The sequence below is a fragment of the Zea mays genome, chromosome 4 (assembly GCF_902167145.1).
Source record: "Zea mays cultivar B73 chromosome 4, Zm-B73-REFERENCE-NAM-5.0, whole genome shotgun sequence".
NCBI classification, from domain to species: domain Eukaryota; kingdom Viridiplantae; phylum Streptophyta; class Magnoliopsida; order Poales; family Poaceae; genus Zea; species Zea mays.
In genome coordinates, this window is record NC_050099.1 from 191,432,654 (window position 1) to 191,458,604 (window position 25,951).

Here is a 25,951-nt window from a genome sequence, read left to right on the forward strand (position 1 = left end):
TGACAAAAACCTAGAAGGCGTCGAAGCCTCCCGCAACACAAGCATACATATATCCCGCGAGCTCGACGCTTGTACTCTAGGCTTCCTTCCCATCAGCCCTGCTCTAGGCTCGATTAGGAGAAGGAGCATCTCGAAGAAGCGAACGACACAGACGTTCATAGTGTTAAAACAAGGTGTCGGTAGCACAAGCCGCTGAATACTGGATGTAAGGACGTTATGCCTGAACCAATATAAATCTTGCGCCCATCAAGTACACCATGTAGACCACAGAACACACAAAAACAAATTTACTTGTCGAAGCTGGCTCAAAACATCCACACCGTGCTACATGGTTAGATTTGGTAGCAATGTTTGTGAAAGTAAGAACTAGAATTACTGCGGTGGTTTTTGGCTCACCGGTAGTAGGTTGACTGAAGGACGACTTATCCAGCCTTTTGCAGACTGGAGGACGACAATAGGCTTTGATTTATATAGTTATAGACATAGGGCATGTTTGTTTCCTGCATGATTGTATAACCTAGCTTATTTTATATAGATTATGTAATCAAGATTATATAATCCACTTTATATACTCATATTAGAGACGTTTGTTTACAAAAAATATTAGTGGGTAAAACGCTAAACGATAATTTAAAATAAGCACCTAATAATCTGCTTAGATTATGACACTGTTTACTTGCTTATAGGATTATATAATCCAGTTTATAGATTATATAAGCAATTAATAACTTGTTTATGAATTATCATAATCTAAATATATAGATTATACAATTCACTTAATAATCTCTGTTGTTTGTTTGTTTTTTAACTTGTTTAGGATGAATTATATAATCCGAAGGGTAAATGAACAGTTCCTATATAATCTACTCAGCCGGTCGGCGGTCTGGCGTCGAATTTTGTTCGTTTTGGAAAAATTTGCTAGCCGTCCATTTGTAGACATGCTGCCGACTATCTGCTCACTCTGTAAACAGAAAATTAAGTCAAGGCCTATTGACCCAATTGAATATATCAGGTAGGCACATATTCTCTCTATTAAATAATGACATACATTTTCCTTTTTGCGAGAGAATATAATGATATACATAGTCGAGAAAAAAAGGTGCTCGCGAAAGAAAAAAGAAAGGCTCATAACAGAGACAAGCAGCAGAATCAGCGTTTGGTCAGCTCTATTGTCTTCTAGACTTGCAAACTAATGCCAATTGTTTTTAGTACTATATTTGCGTGCGTTAATGAAAAAACACTTATGTTCTGCATCTTTTTTTATATAATTTTGGGACGCAACTATAACCGCTACTTTGCAGTAAAGCATTTACAGTCTCATGCATTTATGGTGTTTAATGAGTGCTGACCATTTGTAGTCCCTGAAACCATAGTTAGGGCATGTACAGTGGAGAGACACCAAAACGGTTCTCCAAGCACAGGAGACAACTAAGAGACTCTATTGTACAATGGAGTGTCTATAAACGTAGTCTATTAATAAATACAGAATTAAATGTATTTGTATAGCATCAGATCGATAGAACAGACGATAAATTCGTACAGTGGAAAGTGAGGCGTCTGTTGTTACTTGGTTTACGAGCCAGAGACGTCTCTTCACGGAGAGACGGCTCTAAGATTATTTTGCAAATAACCCCCTAAAACACCTTAAGAGCCCCCACATTAAACACCACTGTACATGCCCTTACACTTACAACACAAATAAGATCTCAAATACTTGTGTTTTACAGCATCATAAAAGCAGAGAGAGAGAGAGAGAGAGAGAGATTTGTGAGCGGGTATATAATTGATAAATGATAATTCGTGCGGACTCCTTATTTTAGCCAACGCGAGACCACGAGCAACAGAGGAAACGAAGGGAGGGGAATTCCACCTTGGCACTTCCTCGACCAACGCAAATCTGCCTCGGGAGACGGGACGAGCAATGCGTCGTCGTCCATCGATCATGAGGCGTCTCCGACGGAGCTAAAAGAGATCGATCAGTGAGCGGTGGTGGATTGAAGAATCGAGGGCGAGGAGGAAGAGAGGGAGGATGGAGGAGGTGGAGCAGCAGCTGACCAAGAAACAGATCGAGGAGTTCCGGGAGGCGTTCAGCCTCTTCGACAAAGATGGCGACGGTACGGCCGGCCGGCCATTTCCTGTTCTAACAATCCATGCATCGCATTATTTGGTCGCGTCGCATCGCATCGCATTATATTATTCGTTCTTGGTCGCATCGCATTATTCGTTCTTGGCCGACAAATGGATTGCGATCGCGACGGCTAGCATCTGACAGTGGAAGGCGGCACCACGGATGGATGAAATGAAACCAGGGACGATCACGACCAAGGAGCTGGGCACGGTGATGCGGTCGCTGGGGCAGACGCCGACGGAGGAGGAGCTGCAGGGCATGGTGGACGAGGTGGACGCGGACGGCAGCGGCGCCATCGACTTCCAGGAGTTCCTCACCCTGATGGCGCGCCAGATGCGGGAGGCCAGCGGCGCCGACGAGGAGGAGCTGCGAGAGGCCTTCCGCGTCTTCGACCAGGACCAGAACGGCTTCATCTCCCGCGAAGAGCTCCGCCACGTCCTCCAGAACCTCGGCGAGCGCCTCTCCGACGACGAGCTCGCCGAGATGCTCCGCGAGGCCGACGCCGACGGCGATGGCCAGATCAACTACACCGAGTTCACCAAGGTCATGCTTGCCAAGTGAGTCGTCCGTCGTCGTCTGTCATCCTCCTGATAACAGCAGCAGCAACAACAAAAATATCCCTCTTTTCCTCTGCATCATCGATCTGCTTTCTTTTGCGTGGCCAATCTTCAAGTCTGAAATGCAATGTTGGGTTCCTGTGCAGACGAAGGAACCAGGAGCTGGAAGACCATGGGAGTGAGTCATCTCACTCCAAGAGACTCTGCCCCTCCTGTACAATCCTCTGAAACTCTACTCACTCTGCCACCTTAGTTTCTAGCTGTCAGGAGAACCAAATGTAACTAACAGCAAGCAAAGGAAGAACCTGCATGATTCGCGGTGTACATGGTACAAAAAAAAAGACTACTGAAATGATGGCCGAATACTAATACGAGTTCCCAATTCAGTAGTCCATTTTTCTTCTTCAAAAAATGCAAGGCAAGTTAAGCCCGGTGCTGAGAACTGGAGCAAGATGGCAAGAACATTCTGGGCTCCATTTCGCAGTTTCTGATCATAGTGTTCCAGCACGGCTCATAGTCATAGGCATATACGGATATACAAAACTCATACTCAAAACCTACTGAATGAACTTCCCTTCAGCTACAGCAAGCAACTCAAGACGCAGCATATACAACGATGGTGGAGCACCAGCGCAATTTCCTGGGCACCCACCGTTACATGCAGAATAGTTTGCTTGAAAGGATGGTGCACAAAATAGTTTGCCATTCCTCCTCTCTGAGGTTCTGCTAAGAAGCATGTTGCGTTTGAAGATCGTCGGATTTCCAGACGACGTCCTTCAAGGTCTTGGAAAGGTTCTTGTAGAACTGCAGATAATTATAGCTCACACATTTAAGTAAATACTGTTCAAACAAAAGATGCTGAAAGAGCAAAATAAACTATGAATTAGTGAATTCAAACTGCTGGTTGATCAGCTTATGGACAGTACATGAATACATATGTTTCTTTATGGGCATGATCTTTGCATGCCCCATAGTTACCTTATGAAATTCCAGAGTGTCACCCTTTGCTTTTCGGACTTCTACCATGTGGAGAGAGGGCGCAACTTGCAGTATCTGAATCAATATGAATAATAAATGTTAGGCAGAAGAAGTTACAAAAAAATATTGCAGTTAGGGAAAACGTTAAGCATGACCTCAGTAGCAACGTTGAGGTTTCCCTTCCTCCCTGCCTTTACCTTTTCGAGCCTCAACTGATTACACAAATGAAAAAGAGAACTTTTAGCATGCAGAAAGATGTATCCAAAGTTTGTATTCGTTTCGAGAAGTCATGCCTCAAGAAAATATTCAAATATTAAGTTACTAGCGCTACATGTAGGTACCTTGTAATTTTTCTTCTGAACATCAAATCCTAGAGGTTTTGCAGCTTCCTCGATCTTGCGGACAATTTCTTTGGGGGGACATTTTGATGTAAACCTTGTTTCTCTTTTGAACTCCTGCAGAGTGTCTAAAAATTAGAGTAGACACTACAGAATAGTAAGGTTCTAAAATCATGATGGCCATGATGAGAAATCCTAAAGTGAGAAAAAACGGTTGGAATTAACATTCTGACCACGTACGCATATCTAGAATTAGCTTGCAACGTTCTTTGTAATTGTGTGAATGAGTTTTACTGGCATAAAATAATGCAAAGGAAACCTAGTGCATACACCACACAGCAGGCAATGTCCTTAAAAATTATGATGATTTAAGCTACCGCACATTCAATTTAGAAGTTCTAGAGCACTCAGGAACATCTTTTACCTGCTCTGAGTCAAATAAGTTTCCAAGGTTTAGGCCCGCTGACATCGAAATCAGTTCGAATGCGTTCAGAGCTACTGGTTCTTCTTCTTTCTTTTCTGTCACATGGTGCTCCTGAATGATGGCAAATAACAATTGTAAAACTAGTTGGTGAGTAAAACCTGTGACGTTATGCATGAGAAGGAAAATAAAAATGCACCATTAACTCACTTCTGAATCATTGAAGACGGCATCCACATCATCCAATGTGGTGTCATATTGTTCATCAAATTCTGGGCGCTTGTAGCCCTTTTTGAACCACTCATCCTCTAATATTTCTGGGATTGTTATTCTCTGCCATGATTTACCAAAATGTAAGTCTAATCCAATGGAGTAAGATAAAAGTATGGAGGCTCATTCATTTTGAAACCAGACTCAGGCTCAGCACATTCTGAACCATCCTCCACTGGAAGTTACAAATTTTGCATTTTTTTACTGACACAATGGGTTTCATTTTGAGATATGTGCATTGCCAAATTGCCTATACCTCTTCTCTAATAGAAAGCTGATGTTTTTTCCTCAACTGCATCTAACAGTGGCTGCATAATCGTAAGTAAATTAGGAACTTCTAAAATTTGTGTTAATTTGAGTTACATGACAAGTGCTGGATCGATGGGAATACCAATTAATTAATGGATATTGGCAGCATCAGGTGATCTATGAGCCTACTGTAGGATACATTATATGGCGAATGCAGATCTATTCTATCCCATTATCTTAGGATTGCTTGACTAGTATTTTTATTTTCATGTAGCTTTTGTGCTCTGGCATACCGTCATTGGATTTGGATCAAGGATTCTTGTTAACAACCTCTTGGCAGGAAAAGATGTCCATGGTGGAAATGTAAATTCTGCATTTGATATCTGTCAGGAAAAGAAGGGTAAAGTCAGATAAGCATGAATAAGCAAGACTGCAGCAGTGATCTAAAAGCCATGAATTTCTCACTTTCTTATACAAAGTCATGAGATTAGAATCCTCAAACGGCAAATACCCTGCTAGCAGAACAAACAGGATAACTCCACATGACCACAGATCAGCCATTGCTCCATCGTAGCCTTGATCTTCAAGGACCTATAACAAAGTTGATATAAATATTTAAATGATTGCATTCCTAACGAACAGTAATTATAATATGCATTATCGGTTCATTTTATGTACTCTTCTAGCATTACCTCTGGTGCAACATAGTTTGGAGTCCCACAAGTTGTGTGCAGCAGTCCATCATCCTGAACAGGATAAAGGAGACAAGAAACATGCTTAAAAATAACGGTCTGAAGATTTTCCATCTTGAAGGGCTATGGTTATTTTTGTGGAGCAAAATGTGCTGATTTTTACCCTGTAATTACCCCAGTACTCATTGTTAACTTGTAGACATACAAGCAAGAAGCCATTACCTTGATTTGCTGAGATAGCGCGCTGAGCCCAAAGTCAGAGACCTTCAGGTTACCATATGAATCAAGCAGCAAATTTTCAGGCTGCAAGCATCACAGTTTAGATTCTGAAAATAGAGTCCTTGATTGAAGAAAAAAGCACACAGAGAAAACAAGCTTACTTTTAAATCCCGGTGGTACACACCCCTGCTATGACAATAATCAACTGCATTGATTAACTGTTGGAAGTACCTCCTTGCCTCGTCTTCCCTCATTCGACCATGGTTAACCTTTGCAGTGAGTAATACAGTTAATCAATGAAAATCTGTCGGTGATACATCGAAAAACTTTGAGGGCACTGAAACAGTAAGGCTGTGGTGGGTATAGCAGAAACTGCATAAACTGGAACGGGCAATGTGCATATCACTTACAATTGTATCAAAGAGCTCGCCACCGGTAGCGAATTCTAACACAATGTAGATCTTTGTTTTACTTCCCATCACCTAGAAATTATCGAAAACATCGATTTGTCAGAAAAGATCAGCGTGGGCGCCTGCTCCTCAGTGAAAAGAAACTGTGCATGCTAAACGATTAGTCTAGGAATTATTCTGGTTTGGTCCTTTCCTGATAAACAACTCTGTAAGATCAACAAGAAGACCAAAAAAGGTACCTCGTATATGCGGACGACGTTAGGGTGCTTGATCAGCTTCATCGTCGAGATCTCCCGCTTGATCTGCATTCAATCAAACATGTAAATAAACATGTCACCAACAACAACCGGGAACTGCTAATTGAATGCTGAACAAAGGTGCTAAGCCCATAGACTATTCAAAAGCAGAGACACTACAGGAGGAGGGGACAGACAGAGACAGACCCCACAATCAACGAGATGTGAACCGCCACCAAACTTCAGAAAGAAAGGAAAAAAACACAGCAATAATTCGAAGTACGTGACCGAAAGCGACCTCACCTGCTCAACCATCTTGTGCCTGAGGACCTTCTCCTTGTCCAGGATCTTAATGGCCACGGCCTCGCCGGTGACCGTGTCCCTCGCGAACCTGACCTTCGCGAAGGTGCCCTCGCCTATGGTCCGGCCGAGCTCATACTTGCCCACACGTCTCTTCACCTTGGTTGTACTCATTCCCCGCCTTCTCACCCCCCCTTCGGAATGGAAAATGGAATGTCCGGTCCGGGAGTTTCCACGCTCGGTCCTGTGGTTTCACTGTCATGCGTGGAAAAAAAAATTCACCCAGTCTGTTAGTTTAGTTAGTCTTACAGGCACACTGTACAGATGACGGTGAAAGGAAAAAAAAGATGGCAGCAGGATAGACACGAGTTGGATCAGGATGCTTGATGCGTTCAGTATGCTGCATGTCGATATCGTCTAATCTTTGGAATCATGGTGGGAGGACAATGATATGCAATAGTCAATTGTTCTTTTGCCCTGCAGAACTAGATAGAAGGCGCCCAATTGAGAGCATATCCACGGCAGGCAGGCGAACAGCCGTCGGTTCAGCCTGCTTGTGCCTTGTTTGTTATTCTTGTTCTTATTCCTCTCCAGCTCTCTCCCTCCCTCACCACAGGAAGGAAGCAAGGAAGGAAGTCATCAGGAAACTGGTGAACAATTCGATTCATGCATGGGGCTGCTAAGTACTCTTTCTCACGAAATACAAAAGCGCTCTCTCTCTCTCTCTCTCTCTACTCACTCACTCACTGGAATATCCGAATAATCAATTAGTAGTCAAGGAGAAGTTAGACCAACCTTTGCCTCCTTGGGATCTGGACAGAATATTAGTATGATCAGACACGATGGCAACTGCCTGCAGAGAGAACAGCCAAGCTAGCCACTGCAATCGAATTGAATATTCAGTTTTCAGTGAGTCGTCCACGCAGGGGAAGGCAGGCAGCAGGCGAGGGGGGCATATTCACATCTGTATTCCTAATCCTATTCCATCCGTACGAGTTGAGCAACAACCATCCAAGGAACATGGATCACAGCAGAAGAGGCATTTTTCAGGCGGGGGAAGGGAGAGATCAGATGGAGCAGCGGGAAGGAAGGACTGCGGCCCAGAAAGCTCTGCAACTGCAGCAAGGCTAACAAACAGCAGGCCTGGAGACGTTCGGCAGAGGCCAGATTTCAGGTGGCAGCTGCGGCAAAAGCACGAACGAAAGAGATCCCTCCCCTTCCCTTTTTTTTCCCGTTGTTATTAGTTAGTTTATATGATCCAAACACGAAAAAGAAACTCCCTTTTATTTAGGCCCTGGAGCTGGAGCTCTGAACTAGAAAGAATGGGATTCCATTGTTGTGAATCCAAACACCGAAAAGGAATTCGGTTGGGGGAGGAAGGAGAAGAGAGAGAGAGGGCAAGGGCAGCGAAGGAAGGGAAGGGAGGGAGCTTACAGATAGGTAGCTGATCGACGTCCGGCGGCAGCTGGATGGATGAACCAACAAATCGAGTCCGAGGAGCGCAGAGCACCGCAGATGCGGTCTATGTACCCTGGTGGTGAAAGTGAAAAGGATCTCGGGAAGCGGCTGCTGGGGCGAGGAAGAGCTGGGTGGCGCCTCGGAGCAGGCAGGCAGCTGCTGTCACGAGGGAATGGGCAGCTTGATGGGTGACCTCTAGCTAGCTGGGCTATTATAGTGGCAGTGGCAGCAGCAGCATGAGGAGGAGATGGAGATGAAGCGAGAGGTGGGGGACGAAGGAATGAATGGATTTCCAACTGCATCCACCACATGGACTGCACTGCACAGGCAGGCTGACGGGAAATGGACAAGCTGCCAGCCAAGCATTTTTTTGGTTGGAATATCGGAAGGAAAAAATGAAAGAAAGAAAGAAAATGTGCCTGGTCTTGTCAGAGGTGGGGCTCCTGCCGCAGGGCGCAGTCAGTTAGGCGACTGGTACGGAGCCGTCCACACCTGGAACGGAACCGACGGGTGCCGGTGCCGTGTCGCCGTCGCGCGCCGCCGCCGTGGTGGGCTCGTGGCGCACTGTGCGTGCGGCGCGCAGCTGCATGATTGGTCGCCGCGACGACGGCGACTCGTTCATTCACTCGCGACGGTGATGCCCGGCCCCCGGCACATGCACGCACGTATGCTATACGGAGGAGAGTCTGCGCACGCAGGTTTGCTCGCCGAGTCGAGTCGACGACGTTGCCAGTTCACCGGGGATCTCGCAGCACGCCAGGCGATTCATCAGGACGGCAGGACGCACTGCAGCCTCCTGCCTCCACAAAGGAGCTTTTTTTTAAAAAAAAAAGGAAAAACGGAGAACTGAAATTAACCTGAACGAAAAAGAACGTTTTTTTCTCTGGTAACTGAAGTGAACCTGAGAGGGAAAAGATGTTCTAAACAAAACAAAACAAAACTGAAATCGTCCTGAAGGAAAAAAACATCTTTTTCCAGTAACTGAAATGAACCTGAAATAAAAAAGAGTTTTTTCCCTTTCTTTCTTGTTTGTTTGTTTGTTCTTGTAACATCAGCTCGGTTCTTTACAGCTCCCGGAAGAAGATGCCAGAAGGAACCATCATAGTGTGTTTGGTTTGGGGCAGGATGGATCCAGAATTTTTCTATAACATGAGCTAAATCTATTAAATTTATTTCTCTTTATTTTATCTTAACCATTTTATACCGAATTAAACATAGACTTCTATAACCTGGACAAAACCTAATAAATATTAATTCTGTTTTCGAATATTTATATCGTCCAGTAGTTTATTTTAAAACTAATATGTGATAAATAAAAAAGAATGGAGGAATTAGCTTTTATTTGAAAGTACAGTTGCGATGCTTCTCCTCGTCTAAAATAATTTGATTCCTCGAACTGAAGGCACTAATAGTGCATGTCATACAATAGTGATTATGAGTGAATATAATAACCCACAAGATGCTTGACATCCGATGACGTGACAGTATTTTTTTTAAAAGAAAGAGAAGAATTAAGTGGATTTTATGAGAAGGAAAACCTTTTGGCACGATTATTAACTCCCAATTAGTTCTGAAATTAAATGCATGTAAAATCATCTTAATTGACAGTGAGTATTTCATCTATATTTTATTTTGTTCAATATGACATTATAGTCTTGAAAACAACGTAATGAAAATCCTCGTAGAAACGCTAAACTATTTGTTGTTTGATTTGGAAAAAAACACATTATAGATAGCTTTGTTGTTTGATTTGGTCTGAAGCGTAGACAACCAAGGCCCTACTTACAATCTGTCAGTCCACCAATTGTGGCAGCGTTCATATATAACCACCGTAGTTAACTGTTGCCACGCACCTGCCCAATTATTGCAGATGTTTTTTTTTATTTCGTGTGCGTGCCTATTATATCCGTCATTATTGGTCATCTTGTGTAGTTCGTTTTTTAGCTTTGGCTCCCACTTCAACAGCGCTAGCGTCAACCTCTGATGAGTTCTCTTTTGGTGTTTCACGTAAATTGTCTTTCAGCAATTATGGCATGATAGTAGGGCCCACTACCACCAGCTCATGTCTTCGCCAGTATCAGTGAGATATCCTATCGTCGTCGTGTGGTTGGTTTCTCATAGTTTTTAGTTCTATCTTCAATAATGCAGCGAGCCAAGTTATTTCCACAAAGTGATTCTTAGCAAACATATTGTTCTAATGAGTTCCGACAACAAGAACCTACCCCAATGTTGGAATGACCCAAAGTCCATTTCCTTCTTCATTTTTCTTAGCGCAACATGACTCTTCACAGCTTGATTAGTCTCTTGACTCCACGCAAGTACTCTTTTCATCACCTTAGCCATGGTACCCTCGGTCCACTAGCCTCTCTACTTGGCCTTCACCTTTCGTTTAATCACTCGAAAGCCCTTTTCTTGTAGTATTCACTCTATCAAGCTAACGATCAAGTCACATCATCTTGAGATTACATTGATCTCCATCCGCTCATTATATGATCAATATTCATCTTTCTATCATGTCTTCCTTTGTCCTTTCCGGTATATCTTTTGTCCTTCTGATATATCCTTCCTTCTTTCCATATACCTTTTTTTCTTCCTTTTGACATAACATACCATCCATGTTTAATACTCAATTTTGAGATAATGAGTAGGAGGAGTTTATTTTGTTATTTTTAGCTATAAGTGTTTGTGTTTGATGAAATGGCTAGCAGAACATCGTGGCGTCGAATGACAATGTTACCTGTTGTGTCCAGAACACGCAGACATCACCCCTGGCACGCGAGGTGTTCCAATAAAAAGCCAATCAGGAATTCCTCGTCAAGCTAGGAAAACACAATCCTTACTAGGGTACTACCATAGCCAACTAACTAACGGTGGATGCAAGGGACATGTGTTTGAACAAATGCCAGAATGCAACCGGGTTCCTTGGACAATGATGATTTCTGAATTTATTCTAATTGAGCGTTATGCAATCGCAAGGCATGTGACATATTCCACCAACCGCGCATACCTTAGTGGCGTCCTCCACCGCTGATATTTCTATATAACAAAGCCGGTCCAAAACGGCGCTCCCTAGCCTATCCACGTCATCGTCTAAAATTGCAGCCGTTGGATCGCGCATCGACGTATGGCGAAGCATCCTACCCTTCTCCATTCTACGACGCCCGCAAAGCTTCCAGACTAGAGAAGGCCCCCCTAGAGCTCCATTAGCTCCCACCACGGACCACGGTGTCAGCACCTCCACCGTCTCCCCTCCCCCCCGCCCTCGCACCGGTGGAGCTCCCTGTCCCCTCCTCCCTAGCCGAGTAGCCATGTCGTGTTGCGCGCCATGTTCGGTCGTCTCCGCGACCGCGAATCTTCACCCCGCGTTGTCGCGTCCTTCTTGCTTCCGACTCCAGCGCTCTGGTGTCCGGTGCTCCCGGCCGCGTGCCGGCACAGCTCCACGCCGCGTCCTACAGAAGGAGGTAGCGGGGTGGTAGGTCAACCCGCCCTGGGCTTCAAGCACAGAGTCACCGGCAACCTCCAGAGGTGCCCCGCCCCTAATGCCGCCCTTCCTATCTCCTTCCTCACCAAGCAGTCCCTGCGGTGCGAGGTCTCTAAATTGGTGAGGCTGACAAGGATGTCGCCGGAGCGCTCGCCCATGCTGCCCCCTCTTCGAGGACGTGACTTTCCTCCATTGTGGCACTGTTGATAAGGCCGATCTTGCTGGTGTGCACTCTCTCAGGTTACTTTTGTCCACCCCCCTCCACCCCAACCTGTGTTGTCCGGAGGATGAACGGGCAAGGAGGAAAAACATTCTGAGCGCAACCATGAACGTCGTCGACATTAGTTGCATGTCTTCATTTGCTGAATCCCAGGTATGCACATATATATATCGTGTTCCTTTGTTTTCCTTTAAAGTTTAAAGTTAATTTAATTAATTATTTTGTACCCTCAATTTCAAACTTTAGACTTTGGACAATTAGGAATCGACCAGGAAGCTAGATCAAACAAGTATACGTGAAGTTGTGGCCTAGGGTAGACAGTCTGGACCTGATTGAACTTGATATTATAATCACATTAATCCCTTCTGTCCTCACCTTTTCTCTCTGCAGGTCTGTGAGGATTGAACTTGATATTATAATCACACTAATCCCCTCTGTCCTCACCTTTTCTCTCTGCAGGTATGTGAGGATTGAACTTGATATTATAATCACACTAATCCCCTCTGTCCTCACCTTTTCTCTCTGCAGGTATGTGAGGATTGAACTTGATATTATAATCACACTAATCCCCTCTGTCCTCACCTTTTCTCTCTGCAGGTCTATGAGGATTGAACTTGATATTATAATCACACTAATCCCCTCTGTCCTCACCTTTTCTCTCTGCAGGTATGTGAGGATTGAACTTGAAATTATAATCACACTAATCCCCTCTGTCCTCACCTTTTCTCTCTGCAGGTCTGTGAGGTAGTGTCGCAGGCATCTCCATCGTCTCAGGTCAGCTCCCCTTCCAATAAAATGGTGAAGTAAGCCCGTCCTCATTCCTTTGAAGAAATTTTATGTAAAAATAACAATCCAATTCCAAATATTCAAACAGGAACAACTAACGCTTGTCATAATTCACCAAGTTATATTTTAGATGATCTTGTTTGTTCCAGATCCAATTAATGCATTTATAGAGTTGTTCTATCTTTTGTATATACATAAACAATCTACAGTATATATGAATAGTTTGTCTAAAAAAAATACTGTTGTTGCCACTTATATTACAAATATTTCACTTACAACTATTGTATATTTTACCCGTGCCATAGTTCTATGAACAACATAAAGATGGGGCGTATTCTTGGCCTTCGGCTTCGGCTTCTTGACATTGTTAGGTAATGAACTCTGTTGATTTAGTTTTATAATGACTTGATCTCTTGCTTGAAGCTGTTGTTAATTCTCTAAGGAATAAAACACCCCTGCATCTGCATTGCATTACTCTATAGCCATTTCCTTTGCCCTTCGTATCAAAGGCCTCTTGACACTCCCACTCATGTATTGAGGATGGCGTCAGTAATTGCTTCCAAGAGCACTGTATCATCTTGCCCAAAGTTCCAGTTCCAGCTTCAGCACCAGGTATCTGTTTATTGATATGAGCCTTTATATTACATGTCGTCTCTCAATGATCAACATCGCCTCGTTAGTTTTATCAACCATCTTGAGTGCCATCTAGCGGACTGTAACAAATGCGGTTGAAAACACTATGGATGCTGCTTCAGGCAGCTCCCTGTCTTTCCATACGCTCTTTTCGTCCCTCGGCTCGCGCTATACGGTTGCTTCCTGTCGACACAAGGCTTCTTGGATTCCATCAGCATCCCTTCAATTATGACTTCAACCTACTTCTCACCTTGAAGTACGATTGCTCTCTGTGTGCAGGGGATCAAGACTGGGGAGTTCTCTCGTGATGCTTCCTAGAACACCTCGACACCCTCTCTGGATCGCATGATAAAATAGTTACCATGCATGCCCCAATCATGTACTACAATTCCACTGATATCATATAAAAAGATGTGCAGGTAATACTTCCATTTTCAATTTTTGTTCTAGAACCAAGTAATGAATCTATGCAGTTGTTCAATCTTTTGTATATACATATACAATCTAAAATACATATGAATAGTTTGTCAAAAAAAATACTATCGGTGTCACTTAAATCATAAATGTTTTCTAAGCGCGTGAGGCGCGCATCAGTTACTATGGTCCTCATATCCCAAGCGAACAACCAAGGCACTTATACACATCTCCTACTAGCCAGATCCTCTGCGCACATCATGAACCCCCGTGTGCATGCAGCAGCACATGGCCACATGGGAGACACGCTTGTCCCGCGTTAGCTAGCTGGCAGGAAAAACCTATATATAGTGCTGCTGCTACTAGACTAGACTAGCCTAGCCTGCGAGCTCTCCATCCACCACACCACCACACAATTTGAGTCAACTCAGCAGCATATCCCTGTTCCTCTCGTGGCCAGCCACGTGTCAGTATAGTCAGTACTAGTAGTCTAGTGTGTGGATGATTGAGCTGCCAGCTAGTAGTACTCCTACTCCGTAAGTGATACCCACCCACCGGGTTTAATTAATACCAGGTGTTTGTTAATTATTGTATCTCAGCAGTAATTAACAAACACCTATTATTACGGATGGGCACACAATGATGGCACAGAGAATGGAAATCGTTGAAGGACGTTACCCAATCATGCATACAGTGGAATAGATTAAGGTGGACCGATCATGCATGAGCAGGGTCCCCGACGTCGGCGGACGGCGGCGACCAGGACGACGACGAGACGACGAGCTGCTGCGCGTCGTCCGTCCGGGCCATATGCATGCAATTGCAACCAGAGAGCGGCTGAACGACCTGCCCTAGATACGGCCCGTCGCCTTAATTGTGTACGTTAAAAAGGAAATCCCGGCGATCGACTCCGCCGTGTCGTCCTCCGTGGAACGATACGCATTATTGGAGTAGGAGAGGTTGCTATCACGCAGGATCGGAGCGACGTAGTGTACGGTGGCTTGGCTGTAGCTTGTACGGCATGCATGCGTGCATGAGCGATCCATCAAAACGTACAGGGAATATTACCCTCCATCCGACCTACTAGATTATAATCCATTTCAATTTTTAGATTATTAATTGGAGAGGTCGAACGATCGAAGGTGAGGTTTCATTTGGCTTTTAGACGACGGCAAGTGGCAGGGCAGATGACGATTGGGCTTGCGATGGAGCTGGCATGGCTATGGCGGTGAGGGCTACCGGCCGGTGGTGATGTGCATGAGCTAGTCCATTTTAGCACCCATGTGACCGACTAGAGACTAAAATCAATTAGTCCATACTTTAGTCATTCCGTTTGGCAAAATACAGACTAAACGAGATTAAAAACCAAAGACTAAAGATTAGCCTCTCTAACCAAACGGGGCCTAACTTGTGGCCTCGTATGGGTCTCTTGAAGAATGGAATGTAAAAATCCTATTTTGGGTAATTTGCATTGGGAGAACTCATTCTGTGACGTACATAAATACGTTTTCAAATAAGAGATTATGCACTAGCAGAAAGTAATTTTCTCTCTTAAGATAAATAAGCAACGAATATAACTTTTTTTAATGAGCTTTCAACAAAATTCTTGGAAGAATGAATAATGTGTGTGTTGCATTCCCTTATTCCTTTAATTTGCTTGACCGAGATCTCCAGCAGGGATTTGAAGCGATTGAAGATGATGAAGGACAGACGACGATGCCCAAGTGGATTAGCTTTTGTCGTGTGCAAGTGGCAGGACAGATGATGGGACTTGCTTGCCATCGAGCGGCATGGCTATGGCGGCGAGGCTACCGGTGATGTGCATGCGCTAGTCATATATATATACCGCGCGCGGGCCGGGGAAGAGACGACTGCGGCTGGATAGATGGAGTTTTTCGTTCTTTGTGGCATGCGGCACGTGGCGCGAGCTGCTTGATGCAGAGGTTTGCATCGGAGGAGTTTGTGTGCTTCTAAGAGAGCAAGGTGAGCGGATCAATGCTGCATCTCAGGAGGCTACGAGACATCGGGCTTAGAACTGCACCGAAGAAGGAAGAACAAGCTAATAATGTGGCAAATAATTTCTTATGTGGCTCGAATTGTTGTCAAGTTCTCGGTGCCACCTATGCAGTTACGTACGTCGTCGTCGTCAAGTATGGTATTGGATTCAACTAACTCTTGTCTAAGGGTTAGTTTGGAAAGTCAAATCTCCTTCAAATCTCGAGGGGGATTTGAATTCCTAAACTAGCCATTAAGGAGAGCAGACATGCTTCGACTAGAGAAAGAATCTAGCAACTTTGATCCGTTCAGCCCTAAATCTAACCGCGCACGCTGGCAAATTTCCTGGATCCAGCATATGCCCTTAGCTTGATGGTAGAAAGTTTACAGATGCGATGGAGAACCGACGCGTATTAACAGAGGTGGTCAGTAGACTAACTAAATGCCTCACTCACTATCTTATTCTATATTTTAAACTCTACTATATAAATAATATCATTTTACAATATAAAACAGTGTTTTATACGTCCGTTTGCACGGACTACCGGAGCTAGACTTACTCTTGCCGCGTCCGAAAACCTAGATCTTGTGGTGCTGCCTAAGGGTTAGTTCGGAAACTCAAATCTCCTTCGAATCCCGAAGGAGATTTGAGGAGAGCAGACATGCTTCAGCATATGCATGTTCAGACTAGACAAAACAAATTTTCTTAGATCCAGCATTGGCCTTGATGGTAGAAAATTTACAGACACGATGGAGAACCGGCGCGTATTAACAAAGTGTGGTCATCATTCTCTATTTTAAACTCTATACTTTATAAATACTATTGTCTAAAGTATAAAACAGTGTTGTCGGCGTTCCGAGACCGGGGGGTCCCTGAGCCGACGAGTGAATGTCGTCGCGTGCCCCAGCCCAGATGGGTCGAGCGCGAGGCCGAGCGCGAAGGGGGGAGAGCGAGGCGGCCGGAGACCGGCGTGAGAGAGGTGGGAATCCCGCGGCCTTCGTGTTCGTCCCGCGCCCAGGTCGGGTGCGCTTGCAGTAGGGGGTTACAAGCGTCCACGCGGGAGAGGGAGCGAGCGGCCTCAAGCGAGCGCGTACCTCGTCCTCGTCCCCGCGCGGCCAACCCTCTCTAAGAGGGCCCTGGTCCTTCCTTTTATAGGCGTAAGGAGAGGATCCAGGTGTACAATGGGGGTGTAGCAGAGTGCTACGTGTCTAGCAGGGGAGAGCCAGCGCCCTAAGTACATGCCGTTGTGGCAGCCGGAGAGATCTTGGCACCCAGCTGGTGTGATGTCGTGGCCGTCGGAGGAGCGATGGAGCCTGGCGGAGGGACAGCTGTCGGAGCTGTTGAGTCCTTGCTGACGTCCTCTTGCTTCCGTAAGGGGGCTGAGAGCCGCTGTCGTCACAGAGTATGCAGGGCGCCATCATCGCCTATCTGGCGGAGCGAGCCAGATGGGACACCGGTCTTGTTCCCCGTGGCCCGAGTCAGCTCGGGGTAGGGTGATGATGGTGCCTCCTGTTGACGTGGCTGGTCTGCGCCCTAGGTTGGGCGACGTGGAAGCTCCTCCGAAGCCGAGGTCGAGTCTGTCTTCCGTGGCCGAGGTTGAGTCCGAGCCCCCGGGTCGGGCGAGGCGGAGGTCGCCGGCTGATGCCGGGGCGGAGTCCGAGCCCTGGGGTCGGGCGAAGCGGAGTTCATCGTCTTCTGGGGCTGAGCCCAAGTCCGAGTTCTGGGTCGGGCGAGGCGGAGATCATCGTCTTCCGGGACTTAGCCCGAGTCCGAGCCCTGGGTCGGGCAGAGTTCGCCGTCTTCCGGGACTTAGCCCGAGTCCGAGCCCTGGGTCGGGCGGAGTTCGCCGTCTTCCGGGACTTAGCCCGAGTCCGAGCCCTGGGTCGGGCGGAGTTCGCCGTCTTCCGGGACTTAGCCCGAGTCCGAGCCCTGGGTCGGGCGAAGCGGAGTTCGCCGTCTTCCGGGACTTAGCCCGAGTCCGAGCCCTGGGTCGGGCGGAGTTCGCCGTCTTCCGGGACTTAGCCCGAGTCCGAGCCCTGGGTCGGGCGAAGCGGAGCTTCCTATGGTGCCTTCGACCGGGCCTGGCCGCCTTGTCAGCCTCACTCTGTCGAGTGGCACCGCAGTCGGAGCGGCGCAGGCGGCGTTGTCTTTCTGTCAGGCTGGTCAGTGGAGCGGCGAAGTGACGGCGGTCACTTCGGCTCTGGGGGGCGTGCGTCAGGATAAAGGTGTCAGGCCACCTTTGCATTAAATGCTCCTGCGACTTGGTCGGTCGGTGCGGCGATTTGGTCAGAGTTGCTTCTTAGCGAAGACAGGGCCTTGGGCGAGCCGGGAACACATTCGCCGTTGGAGGGGGGCCTCGGGCGAGACGGAGATCCTCCGGGGTCGGCTGCCCTTGTCCGAGGCTAGGCTCGGGCGAGGCGTGATCGGGTCCCTCGTATGGACTGATCCCTGACTTAATCGCACCCATCAGGCCTTTGCAGCTTTATGCTGATGGGGGTTACCAGCTGAGAATTAGGAGCCTTGAGGGTACCCCTAATTATGGTCCCCGACAGTAGCCCCCGAGCCTCAAAGGGAGTGTTAGCACTCGCTTGGAGGCTTTCGTCGCACTTTTTTGCAAGGGGACCAGCCTTTCTCGGTTGCGTTTTGTTCCGGTGGGTGCGCGCGAGCGCACCCGCCGGGTGTAGCCCCCGAGGCCTCGGAGGAGTGGTTTCACTCCTCCGAGGTCTTAATGCTTCGCGTAATGCTTCGGCTGGTCTGGTGGTTCCCTCATGCGAGCTGGCCGTAGCCCGGGTGTATGGTCGGGTCCCAAGTTCTCGGGCTGGTATGTTGACGCTGTCAACGGTTCGGCCGGAGCCGGGTTTGCGAGAGTAGCCCCCGAGCCTCTGCACAGGGCGAGAGGGCGATCAGGGACAGACCCGGCTTTTTTACATACGCCCCTGCGTCGCCTTTCCGCAAGGAGGAGGGGGGGAAAGCGCCATGTTGCCCTCGATGGGCGCCGAACATGGTGTCTCCGGTGAGCTGCAAGCGGGTAATCCGAGTGGACGTCCGTGCCCCGTTCGTTAGGGGTCGGCTAGGGGCCCAGAGGCACGCCCAAAAGTACCTGCGGGTGATCTGCCGGACCCGGTCCCCTGGCGACGGGGTCCGAGGGCTCGATGCCTCCCTCTGATGGGATTCCGTTACAAGATCGTTCCCGCTGGTCTCAGAAATGTCCTAGGGTACCTTGGGAGCGCAGCCCGAGCCTTGGTTATGTATCGAACGTACCCATGGTCATCCCTCGCTCGGCGTCTGAGGCGGCTGTGAACCCTTTGGGGGCCAGCCTTCGAACCCCTGATCAGTAGTGGGCGCGGAGCTCGAGTAGCCTGAGGCGGCCGTGGAACCCTTCCGAGGGGCCGGCCTTCGAACCTCTGACCAGTAGTGGGTGTAGGGCCCACGCGATCTGAGGCGGCTGTCGAACCCTTCCGAGGGGCCAGCCTTCGAACCTCTGATCAGTAGGGGGGGCTCGGAGCCTGGTTCCTTCTCGGGGAAGGATCCTTTTCGGGGTATCCCCCTTTCCCGGTCCCTGTTGCAAGAGAGAGAAAGAGGAAAAAAGGAAAAGGATACGAAATCAAACGACGCGGCGTACCTTTTTTGACGCGGTCATTATGGCGAAGGCGAAGCGTCGCCCGCTTCTCCTGCCAGAGGCGCCGTCTGTCCCGGCGCGGAGTTAATGCAACAGGGCGAGTGGTTGGCAGGGCGGTCGTTGCGCGTGCGCGAGCCGTTCGGGGAACGGCTGTTTCGCTTTGCGTTTTTGAATCCCGCGTCCGGTCCGGGCGGAACGTTTGGACCGGTCTCGCCTGAGTCCTTATATACTCGGGAGAGGGTCTGGCAATGGTTCTTTGCTCCTCTTTCTGCCTCCCTATCAGGTTTTCGCAACCCGAGAGACTTAGCCAGAGAAGAGGAAACCGCCCTCCCTGTCCCTTGCGCCGCCACCCCTTCCGCTCGGTGATGGCTGACCGGGTGACCATCATCTCGCCGCGCGACCCATGGCCTTTTTCCACGGTGACGGCGAGTGATCTGGAGGATCTTGTCGGCGAGGGTTTACTCCGCCCTCTCACCGATGAGCAGCGGCCGGAATGGATTCCCCCCGTGGGCGGAGCCGCTCCGTCCCCACCGCCGGGGTACATCGTGAGCTTCATCTCCTTCCACGAGCGGGGATTTGGTGTGCCGGCGAGCCGATTCATGCGGGCAATCCTGCACCACTACGGGGTGGAGTTGCACAACCTCAGCCCCAACTCCATCTCGCAGGCCGCCATCTTCGTAGCGGTGTGTTAGGGGTACTTGGGGATCGCCCCCATTGGGATTTGTGGACCCATCTCTTTTTTGCGGAGCTTTTTGCTTCGCCGACGGGGGAGAGGAAGGTTCGCGCGGCGGTGCGGGCCAGCGGCTGCACCCTCCTGTTGAGGCAGTCGTGGGCGTCGCTGTATATTCCCGCAGTCCTTGCGTCCTCGAACAAGGGGTGGCAGCGCCGGTGGTTCTACCTCCGGAATGACGGCGAGTTGCTCCCGCCGTTCTCCCAGCGAGTAGTCACCACCGCCGCCGATGCTTGGCGCCACGGGACCCTGCACGAAAGGCAGAAGAACCTTGAACCCCTTCTCAAGGCCTTGGAGGCGTTGCGAAAGGGGGGACTCACCGCTGCGGGAGTGATTGCTGCCAACCACCACCGGAGGGTGCTTCCCTTGGCGGAGCGACGGCTGCCGCTTTGGGAGATGACACCGGAGGCTGACTTGGAGGGCTCGCGGATGTCCTCTGATCCTCTTCCCTTCGACGTTCTCCACGGGCGGGTGTCCATTGCGTTGGGGAAGCCGGACCCCGGCGCCTTCTCCCAGCCTTTGATGCGCCCTGACCAAGGGTGCGTGACCCTGGTGAGTGTCCCCTCCTTCTTTCTTCTTGCGTCGGGTTGCCCCTGGTTTTTACGGTCAGGATTTCCATCCGTCTTCAGGAGGTAGGGTGGCACAAGCCTTCCCTGCCACGGGTCCTGCAGGATGCGGCGGGCCGAGCAGCGTGGCGGGTCACCGCGGAGGAGAAGAAGAAGAAGAAGGACGCGGAGAAGGCCCGGGCCCGCGAGCGGAGGCGGGCTCGAGACGCTTTGGAAAAGCTTCGTCGCCGGCAGGAGAGGGAGGGGCTCCCGAGGGAACCGTCGCCGGAAACGCCCGATGACGATGACGATGATGAAGATGATGACGAGGAAGACGACATGGGTGTCCGCCTTGGACTCAGCCCTGGCTTGGGGTCAGGCCAGGAGCCGTCAAGCCAGCCCCCGAGCGGGCTGATGCCGTCAGTCCCTGGAGTCGGGACGCCGGGGTCCCGACCCGAGAGGTGGGGGCAATCCGAGGGGGTACTTGACCCCTCGGCTGGAGGAGTTGAGGAGACCCCGGGGGGCCAGGCCGAGGCGTCTGCTCCCCGAGAGCCGCCGCCCACGCGGGCAGCGCAGGGGAGCGACCCTCAGGTCGCCGTGGCGGTGCCTGGGCAGTCCGCCCCCCCGAGCGTTCAGGGCGCCCAAAGCAAGGGTGGTGCCGAAGCTGCCGACGAAGCGGACCACGGCGGTGGCTCCGGGGATCGAGATCCGAGAGACCTCCCCCCAGGCTCGGTTGGTCATGGCCCAGAGCGGGTAAGTATCTTGGAATGTCTTCGTCCTGGCTCTTCACTCGCATGTCCCGGTCGTGATTTTTCTTTTTTCTCTCAGCAAGCGAAGCCATGGCCTGACTGACCTGGCACCCCGGAAGGCCCTTAAGACGGCGCCGGCTTGCGTGGCCAGCGCCGCACCGGGCCTTGCCGTTCAGCTGACCTTCTCGCAAGGTGCTCCACAGCAGGGGGCTCAGGCGGCACCAGCCGCCGTGGAGCGGGTTCCCGAAGCTGGCTCTTCTGCTGAGGCGGTCATTGTGATAGGGGAGGCGGCTGACGCGGGCATGGCCCTGGGCCCACCGGACGTGCCGGCGATGTCGGCACCTGGCGCTACTGAAGTCGCCGCCGTCCCGGTCGGGGAGCGACCGGTTGCTGCCGACGTCGAGACGGCTGAGGCGTCGGCGCTCGGTGCCTCGGAAGAGGGGGGCGTGGAGACGCGATCCGTCCCGCCGGGCGACAGTCTCGTCGCTGTGCGGCGGAGCTCCGAGGGCCGGCGCCAGTTGCTCCGGTTCCGGACCCGTGAGGCCTCGGATCCCGACTTCGTTCTTGACGATGAACGGGAGGACCAGTCCTGGGACGAGCTCCGCGAGTGTGCCGAAGCAACGGTGGGGTCGCTCCGGTCGTCGCTGGAGGTTTTCTGCAGGGACGTCCCAAAATCCTCCAGGTAACAGTTTCAGGCATACCTTTTCTCTTTTGTGACCAAGGTGTCCTTCGTGACGCCCCGCTTCCTTCCCTCAGGATCTGACGGATCGGAGCGCCGCCAAGTCGTCGTTCATCCGGCGCGAGGTCGACGTCTGGGGCTCGTTGCGATCCCTGAGGACCTCGCTCGCTAGGGCTACTACGCGCCTCTCTCAGCAAGGTGCCGAGGTAGCAGACCTTCGGTTGCTCTGCACCGATCTGAGAACCGAGGCGGCAGCGGCGCGCGCGGAGGCGGCCGCGGCAGCAGTCGGAGTTCGACCGGGTCGTCAAGGAGCGGGACCAATCTCGGGGCCGGGCTGCCGAGGCCGAAAGCCGGGCCGAAACCATTGCAGCCGACCTAGCCGTAGCCCAGGTCGCAGCCTCGGAGCAACGTGCCCGAGTCGGAGGTACGCCTTGGCCATCTTCGGTTTTCGTTCCTGCTTGTTTCCTCTGCTCGTGTTTGAGGTCTTTCTTCTGGCTGTTCGCAGAGCTTGAGTCCGCCCTCAATGAGTCCGCCAAGGCGCTTGCCAAGGCGCTTGCCGGGGCGGCCGAGCAGAGGGAGGCCGACCACGCGGCCATGTCCGAGGCCATCTCGGACGTTTACCGGGTCCTTGGCTCCGGTGACGTCCCCTCAGGAAGCTCCCCTCATAGTCGCCTTCAGGTCTTGGGCGATCATGTGCGCGGTAGACTCCGCGAGGCGCTACACCACGGCGTCAGGCGGGCCTTCGCCGTGCTCGCTTCCCACTACGTTGTGGACCTGGAGCGGATTAGCGAGGGGTATTGCCTTCCTGACGAAGATGAAGCCGCCCTGGCAGAAGTCCAGAGGCTCGATGCGGCCGCCGCAGGTCCGAGCGCAGTGTTGGCGACCACCTTTGAGGCAGAGATCCTCCCACCTGCGCCGTCGCCGGAAGCCGTGATGGACTTTGCCGAAGGTGGGGACGAAGCTGAAGGCGCGGCTCCTTCCCAAGGCGACGCCTAACTCTGTTGGAACAGTTTCTGTTGGATGCACGTGTGTCTTTCTGCGGCCGCTGAGGCCTGAACACTTTGTTACCGTCGCATGAAGTTGTACTCCTTTCCCTTTTATTTTGCGTGTCCGGCTTCGCCTGTTAGCAACACGGTGGCTTCCCCAAGTAGGGGTCACTTTTCGTGGCGGGTGACGAGTGAGGTGTCCCTAACCCGGAGGCATAGGAGTCCCTCGGCTCAGTCGGCCTTGCCACTTACATGCACCCGCGTTCGCTCCTTGGGGTCCTGCTTCCGACATAGCCGGGGGAACGCAAAATCCTTTTTGATTGAAAATTTTGGACGCAGAGAGGTTCCCCAATCTTGACGCAGAGGGGTTCCCCCCCTTTTTAGCCCCCGAGGGAGGGTCGGGCTCTGCCGAGGCGAGGCTGACCCTTCCTTGACGACTAAGACTTGCGTGGGAGCGAGGTATACGAACAACTTGAAAACATCTTAAGGGTAGAAGTGACGTAGCTGTTGGATGTTCCAAGCGCTGCCGTAGACCTCGCCTTGACGGTTGGCCAGCTTGTACGTTCCGGGCTTCAGAACTTTGGCGATGACAAGCGGCCCTTCCCAGGGGTGCGTGTAGCCCCCGAGTGCCCCCAACAAGGGCTCGGGGTGCTGCGCGATGGTCGCGATCTTCTCCGGGTTGGCTTCGATGCCCCGCTTGGAGACGATGAACCCCAAGAACATGCACTGGGGCATCCCGAAGACCCACTTTTCGGGATTGAGCTTGATGCCTTTCGCCTCTTCGATGAACCCCGCCGCCACTAGCTTGTGGATCTCCTCGCCTATGGCTCTGCGCTTCTCCCCGTCGAATCGGCGCAGAGGCTGCTTGACGGGTCGGGCTCCGGCTCGGATGTCCAGCGAGTGCTCGGCGACATCCCTCGGTATGCCAGGCATGTCCAAGGGACTCCACGCGAAGACGTCGGCGTTCGCGCGGAGAAAGTCGACGAGCACTACTTCCTATTTGGGACCGAGCTCGGAGCCAATCCGGACTTGCTTGGAGGCGTCACTGATGGGGTCGAGGGGGACGGACTTAACCGTCTCCACTGTCTCAAAGTTGCCGGCGTGACGCTTCACGTCTGGCACCTCCTTCGAGAGGCTCTCCAGGTCGGCGATGAGGGCCTCGGATTCGGCGAGGGCCTCGGCGTACTCCACGCACTCCACGTCGCATTCGAACGCGTGTTTGTACGTGGGGCCGACGGTGATGACCCCATTGGGGCCCGGCATCTTGAGCTTCAGGTAGGTGTAGTTGGGGACGGCCATGAACTTCGCGTAGCATGGCCTCCCCAGTACCACGTGGTAGGTTCCTCGGAACCCGACCACCTCGAACGTCAGGGTCTCCCTTCGGAATTTGGAGGGTGTTCCGAAGCAGACGGAAAGGTCGAGCTGTCCGAGGGGCTGGACGCGCTTCCCGGGAATGATCCCATGGAAGGGCGCAGCGCCTGCCCGGACAGAGGACAGATCGACACGCAGGAGCCCGAGGGTCTCGGCGTAGATGATGTTGAGGCTGCTGCCTCCGTCCATGAGGACCTTGGTGAGCCTGACGTCGCCGATGATGGGGTCGACGACGAGCGGGTATTTCCCCGGGCTCGGCACATGGTCGGGGTGGTCGGCTTGGTCGAAGGTGATGGGCTTGTCGGACCAGTCTAGGTAGACTGGCGCCGCCACCTTCACCGAACAGACCTCCCGGCGCTCTTGCTTGCGGTGCCGAGCCGAGGCGTTCGCCGCTTGCCCACCATAGATCATGAAGCAGTCGCGGACCTCGGGGAACTCTCCTGCCTGGTGATCTTCCTTCTTGTCGTCGTCGCGGGCCTTGCCACCCTTCGCGGGCGGCCCGGCCCTGTGGAAGTGGCGCCGAAGCATGACGCACTCCTCAAGGGTGTGCTTGACGGGCCCCTAGTGATAGGGGCACGACTCCTTGAGCATCTTGTCGAAAAGGTTGGCACCTCCGGGGGGCTTCTGAGGGTTCTTGTACTCGGCGGCGGCGACAAGGTCTACGTCGGCGGCGTCGCGTTTCGCTTGCGACTTCTTTTTGCCCTTCTTCTTGGCGCCGCGCTGAGTTGATGCCTCGGGGGCATCTTCCGAAGGGCGGCCCTGGGGCTGCTTGTCCTTCCGGAAGATAGCCTCGACCGCCTCCTGGCCGGAGGCGAACTTGGTGGCGATGTCCATCAGCTCGCTCACCCTGGTGGGGGTCTTGCGACCCAGCTTGCTCACCAGGTCGCAGCAGGTGGTGCCGGCGAGGAACGCGCCGATGACATCCGAGTCGGTGATGTTGGGCAGCTCGGTGCGCTGCTTCGAGAATCGCCGGATGTAGTCCCGGAGAGACTCTCTCGGCTGCTGTCGGCAGCTTCGGAGGTCCCAGGAATTCCCGGGGCGCACGTACGTGCCCTGGAAATTGCCAGCGAAAGCTTGGACTAGGTCATCCCAGTTGGAGATCTGCCCCGGAGGCAGGTGCTCCAACCAGGCGCGAGCGGTGTCGGAGAGGAACAGGGGGAGGTTGCGGATGATGAGGTTGTCATCGTCCATTCCACCCAGCTGACAGGCCAGACGGTAGTCCGCGAGCCACAGTTCCGGTCTCGTCTCCCCCGAGTACTTTGTGATAGTAGTCGGGGGTCGGAACCGGGTCGGGAACGGCGCCCGTCGGATGGCCCGGCTGAAGGCCTGCGGACCGGGTGGTTCGGGCGAGGGACTCCGATCCTCCCCGCTGTCGTAGCGTCCCCCACGCCTGGGGTGGTAGCCTCGGCGCACCCTCTCGTCGAGGTGGGCCCGACGGTCGCGGTGATGGTGCTCGTTGCCGAGGCGACCCGGGGCCGCAGGCGCG

At 51.4% G+C, this 25,951-nt stretch overlaps 2 protein-coding genes across 4 annotated transcripts; one reads left to right on the forward strand and one right to left on the reverse strand.

Moving 5' to 3' along the window:
* Positions 1–1,813: 1,813 nt before the first annotated feature.
* LOC100285551 (calmodulin-related protein) lies at positions 1,814–3,051 on the forward strand. The gene is made up of 3 exons (NM_001158442.2): positions 1,814–2,114; positions 2,310–2,685; positions 2,832–3,051. Exons 1-3 carry the CDS (start codon positions 2,030–2,032, stop codon positions 2,911–2,913), a joined length of 543 nt encoding a protein of 180 aa, NP_001151914.2. The 5' UTR covers positions 1,814–2,029; the 3' UTR covers positions 2,914–3,051.
* Positions 3,052–8,642, reverse strand: LOC100193758 (uncharacterized). Of its 3 annotated transcripts, XM_008678373.4 has the most exons (16): positions 8,233–8,569; positions 7,594–7,678; positions 6,802–7,053; positions 6,502–6,564; positions 6,263–6,334; positions 6,014–6,121; positions 5,856–5,936; positions 5,634–5,687; positions 5,407–5,532; positions 5,235–5,324; positions 4,633–4,755; positions 4,426–4,536; positions 4,005–4,118; positions 3,819–3,875; positions 3,664–3,738; positions 3,052–3,489 (listed from the first exon to the last, which is right to left on the reverse strand). In XM_008678373.4, exons 3-16 carry the CDS (start codon positions 6,970–6,972, stop codon positions 3,412–3,414), a joined length of 1,323 nt encoding a protein of 440 aa, XP_008676595.1. In that variant the 5' UTR covers positions 6,973–7,053; positions 7,594–7,678; positions 8,233–8,569; the 3' UTR covers positions 3,052–3,411. The 3 variants fall into 3 exon arrangements, 2 of the variants coding, with proteins under 2 accessions (XP_008676595.1, NP_001345807.1); NR_182168.1 differs by lacking the exon at positions 7,594–7,678 and having other exon boundaries at positions 3,057–3,489; positions 5,272–5,324; positions 8,233–8,642; NM_001358878.2 differs by lacking the exon at positions 7,594–7,678 and having other exon boundaries at positions 3,057–3,489; positions 8,233–8,642.
* Between the last annotated feature and the right edge of the window lie 17,309 nt (positions 8,643–25,951).

Bases quoted from the DNA above. Each gene is read 5' to 3' on its own strand.
- LOC100285551 (NM_001158442.2), top strand. From the start codon at position 2,030: ATGGAGGAGGTGGAGCAGCAGCTGACCAAGAAACAGATCGAGGAGTTC. The intron at 2,115-2,309 runs GTACGGCCGGCC...AAATGAAACCAG, and splicing joins CTTCGACAAAGATGGCGACG to GGACGATCACGACCAAGGAG. The intron at 2,686-2,831 runs GTGAGTCGTCCG...GTTCCTGTGCAG, and splicing joins ACCAAGGTCATGCTTGCCAA to ACGAAGGAACCAGGAGCTGG.
- LOC100193758 (XM_008678373.4), bottom strand. From the start codon at position 6,972: ATGAGTACAACCAAGGTGAAGAGACGTGTGGGCAAGTATGAGCTCGGC. The intron at 5,688-5,855 runs GTAATGGCTTCT...TATCCTGTTCAG, and splicing joins CGCTATCTCAGCAAATCAAG to GATGATGGACTGCTGCACAC. The intron at 3,876-4,004 runs GTACCTACATGT...TTGTGTAATCAG, and splicing joins TTCAGAAGAAAAATTACAAG to TTGAGGCTCGAAAAGGTAAA.